This window comes from Engraulis encrasicolus, chromosome 6 (genome assembly GCF_034702125.1).
Source record: "Engraulis encrasicolus isolate BLACKSEA-1 chromosome 6, IST_EnEncr_1.0, whole genome shotgun sequence".
Classification (NCBI taxonomy): domain Eukaryota; kingdom Metazoa; phylum Chordata; class Actinopteri; order Clupeiformes; family Engraulidae; genus Engraulis; species Engraulis encrasicolus.
Window position 1 is genome coordinate 821,618 of NC_085862.1, and position 5,000 is coordinate 826,617.

General features: G+C 43.0%; 1 protein-coding gene across 5 annotated transcripts in view; it reads left to right on the forward strand.

The window, feature by feature from the left end:
* mfsd12a (major facilitator superfamily domain containing 12a) overlaps window positions 1-5,000 on the forward strand; it is a 29,148-nt gene that overhangs the window by 9,079 nt on the left and 15,069 nt on the right. For all 5 annotated transcript variants that reach the window (XR_010035119.1, XR_010035121.1, XR_010035120.1 and 2 more), the window contains exon 5: window positions 823-915. Coding sequence is in view for 1 of the 5 variants with exons in the window: in XM_063200418.1 (XP_063056488.1) it covers window positions 823-915 (93 nt within the window). In the remaining 4 variants the exon portion in view is untranslated. The remainder of the gene's footprint in view (window positions 1-822; window positions 916-5,000) is intronic.

Sequence of the window (5,000 nt, forward strand, 5' to 3'; positions counted from 1 at the left end):
AAATATTCAGCCAAGTTTAATATTATGCAAATAAGGAGCGCATTTCTCCTCTAGCAGCCAATCAAGTCAACAACAGAGAAGTTGATGGAAGTAAGTTAACGGATGGCAACTAGCAGGATATGGAGGGTTAAGGGCCGTACACACACGTCGCTGCTAGTTACTCGCTCAGCAAATGAAGTCAATAGAATGTCAATGTGTTCCAGCGAGACTCGCAGGCGAGTACTGTACAAGCGATGCGATGTGGGCGGATCCCGAGTTGAAAATATTATAACTTCGAGCAAGGCGAGTAACCAATTGGAATGCAGAGTTCGGTACTTCTCGCCTGTTCATTGGCAGTTAAAGCCGCGGGAACTTTCAGCAAACGTTCCATGAAAGAGAGGCGAGTAGGTGAGCAGGCCAAAAGCTGTGTGTGTGTGTGTACGCCGCTTAAGTAAACCTCCCCCCTGAAGCCTCTTACACATACGGTAGCGCTGAGCTGTCTATCAGTCTGGACCTGTAACTCAAGAGCATACAGTAGCTGAGCTGTCTATCAGTCTGGACCTGTAAGTCAAGAGCATACAGTAGCTGTTCTGCAATTGTATTAGTAAATGCCATTCTAAACTGCTGTGGCATCAGCAGACCACGCTTGTTTATTTGCAGCTTGACTTTTTAAAAAGCAGGAAATTCCTGGTGAACTTAAATGCAATTACTGGTGAAGCAGATGAGCTTGACAACTTAGATTATCTGACTCTGCACATGTTTAAGTCTGGACGTGCGCGTGTGCGCGCGTGTGTGTGTGTGCGTGTGCGTGTGCTTGTGCGTGTGTGTGTGTGTCTTCCTCAGGTGGCTCTCCTCTACATGTCCACTCGACTGATCGTCAACTTGTCTCAAACTTACGTCTCCATGTACCTCACCAACACTCTCATGCTGCCCAAGGTAACACTACACTACCCAGCATGCACCACTACACCTCACCAACACTCTCATGCTGCCCAAGGTAACACTACACTACCCAGCATGCACCACTACACCTCACCAACACTCTCATGCTGCCCAAGGTAACTACACTACACTACACTACCCAGCATGCACCACTACACCTCACCAACACTCTCATGCTGCCCAAGGTAATATTACATTACATTACATTATATTACACTACACTGCTCTACTCTACTCTACACTACACTACATTACGCTACACTACACTACACTACACTACTCTACACTACACTACACTATATTACACTACATTATACTACACTACACTACACTACACTACACTATATTACACTACACTACACTACACTACACTACACTACACTACACTACACTACACTACACTACACTACACTACACTACACTATATTACACCATATTACACTACACTACACTACACTACACTATATTACACTACACTACACTACTCTACTCTACTCTACTCTACACTGCACTGCACTGCACTACACTACACTACACTACACTACACTACACTACACTGCACTGCACTGCACTGCACTACTCTACACTACACTACACTACACTACACTACACTATATAACACCATATTACACTACACTACACTACTCTACACTACACTACACTACACTGCACTGCACTACACTACACTACACTACACTACACTACACTACACTGCACTGCACTGCACTACACTACACTACACTCTACTACACTACACTGTACTACATTGCACTACACTACACTACACTACACTACATCTATACTACACTACACTACACTACATTACACTACACTACACTACATCTATACTACACTACACTACACTACACTACACTACACTACACTGCACTGCACTACACTACACTACACTACACTGCACTACACTACACTACACTACACTACATCTACACTACACTACACTACACTACACTACACTACACTACACTACACTACACTGCACTACACTACACTGCACTACACTACACTGCACTGCACTGCACTGCACTGCACTGCACTACACTACACTACACTACACTACACTACACTACACTACACTACACTACACTACACTACACTACACTACACTACACTACAATACACTACACTACACTACACTACACTACCAGGGGTTGACATTAACTTTTCAGATTGCTGGCAACTGTGGCTGATGGTTTTCCCGAGTCACTAGCCATGCAGCTATTCTACTAGCCACAAATGTGTTTTTTTTTTGTTTTTTTTAATGCTGTACATCTAACCTCAGAGGAAGAGGTGCTTAAAGCAAAAAAAATTAGTGCATGCCAGGTATCTACATGGACATAAAACAAACAAATAGAAACTGAGTAACTGAGCTTTTTCTTCAACTTGAATACAAGCAATTGATACACAAGGGACAAAGTGCAGAATATACGCTATTGTGATATGTCATACCATAGAATAAGCTACCTGACAAATTGGCTAGTGACACTGACATTGCTACCAGCCACAGCCAAGTTTTACCAGCATTTGGCCGGTTGGCAGGTGCCAGTGTCAAGCCCTGTACACTACTCTACTCTACTCTACTCTACTCTACTCTACTCTACTCTACATTACACTACACTCTCATACTGCCTATAACACTACATGACATTACATGCATTCCTATAAAACCTGACAGTCCTGTCCATCTCTTCAACCCCTCCCATAAATCCGTACCCATGATACTGTAACTGCTATCCGCTGCCAGAGTATGTGTTATGTGTTGCTATGTGTTATGGTTAGCGCTCTACTGAACCGGAACAGCCACTAGCCAAAATGACTGGTAAGCAAAAACGTTAGTGTCAAGCACTGTGTGTTATTTGTAATGGTTAGCGCTCTACTGAGACAGCAGGGTGTTGTGAATTTCACTTCCTCATCATGTCTGGTGATAGCGGCTGGTTTGGTTTTCCCCCAACTTTCCTCGAAACGCTCTTGTCATGGCTTTCCTTGGAACGCTCGTGTCCTGGTGTTCTGATTCCTCCAGAGGAACTTCTCCTATTACTAAGTATTATTACTCCTACATCAGACGTGGGCAAACTCAGGCCCGAGGGCCACATGCGGCCCCCTAAACCATTTCATGTGGCCCCCAGAGCCTTTACAAAAGGACAACTTGTAAAACCAAATTCAAATGGTTACTTAACATTCTTAAAATGCTACCTGAAACAACAGTCTTGCAAATGTAAGATTAACCAAAGACATAGGCTTCATCTAAACACATTTAATTAAGCCAAGTTACGTCAGCGTACAATATGTTTTATCATTGACATGGGCAAGCTGCCTGTGGCAGCCAGCCCTCCGGCCAAAATAATTTTCCCACCCCTGTATTACATGGAGCTTTGAGTACTAAGAGAAAAGCGCTATATTGTAAAACTGAAACTGATCTGTTATTATTAAAAGCGCTATATAGTAAAACTGAAACTGATCTATTATTATCAATAAGGAGGATGGAGTACTGCAGGGGCCAGTGTTGCCAGATTGGGCTGTTTCCCGCCCAATTGGGCTGCTTAGGATGGCCGTGTGCGGGTAAAAATGGCATTTAGCAGAAAAAACGCCCAATTTTTGCCATAGAAATCAATAGAATTGGGCGGGATTTTGTGCTTCTAGGCGGGTTTTGAGCATTTTTTTGGGCTGGAAATCATCAGCCTCACCTGGCAACCCTGCAGGGGGCCCCCAAGATCAGTGTTGCCAGATGAGGCTGATGATTTCCAGCCCAAAAAAATGCTAAAAACCCGCCTAGAAGCACACAATCCTGCCCAATTCTATTGATTTCTATGGCAACAAAATTGGGCGGGTTTTTTCTGCTAAATGCCATTATTACCTGCAGACGGCCATCCTAAGCAGCCCAACTGGGCGGGAAACAGCCCAATCTGGCAACACTGCCCAAGACCAGGGGCCCAAGAGCCAAGAGGGCCCTGAAGCCCAAGCCTCAGCACTACAAGAAAAACACTCAATTATTGGTCTATAATACAAAGCGGATTCCAAAAAAGTTGGGACACTTTGTATTCTGTGAATAAAATCAAAATGCTGGCATTTTCAAAACATCTAATATGTTAATAAGGTAGAGCATTATATACAGACAACATATCAGTTGTTAAAGTCGAGCAGAATTATTGTTTTGAGGTAATTATGTGATCATTTAAAATTTGACCCATGCAACAAATCTCAAAAAAGTTGGGACAGGGCCAAAACATGTTGTAATAGTTGGATAATTCTAAAAATTACACAAGGAAGAATATTTTAAAAGGAACTATATTGACTGCCAACATGAATGCACAAATAAAATACCATCACATAGAGGCTGTGGCACTCAGCAGCGAAGATTTTGAGGGACTAATTACTTATCTATTACACAGAAAGATTGAATTATCAAAATTGCAGGCATATAAGCAGGGTTCGTACGGTCATGAAAAACCTGGAAAAGTTATGGAATTTGAAAATTCAAATTTCCAGGCCTGGAAAAGTTATGGAAAACGTATTTTTGGTCAAAAGTTTTGGAAAAGTCATGGAAATCCATCCAGTGTTTCATCAATTATTATTTTTATGAAGTTGATGCCACGGCGTAATAAAATCTAAATGTCCGAGTTCTCGTGGAAATGTTGTCAAGTGCAGGCTGCGTCTGCCTAAACCATGTGTTGCCAAATTGAGTGGGTTTCAAATAACGCATGTTGTAATGGCTCCAGGCGGGTTTCAAGCGTTTTTGGCGCTAGAAATCAGTCACACCTGGCAACCCGCCTCGTAACGCGCGAGCTAGATGTAGTGTGTGCGTGGTGGTGAGTGGTGATCATAGCTCTAATCCTAGAAAAGAAATGTGGTTCTGTACGATATTACAGCATGTCGCGAAGTGTTACTTTAACAATGCGCGGCTTAACTTTCTGAAAAGATGATCAACAATGGCTGGAGAGGACGAAAGTTGTGATGTGTCCGTCCGATATGGGCGAAGCAGCGGCACTTGTTAGCCACCTGAAGTGCAAGATACAGCAGGCGGTTACCTCCTCAGCTACTAACAGGTTAGCAGTTATACGCGT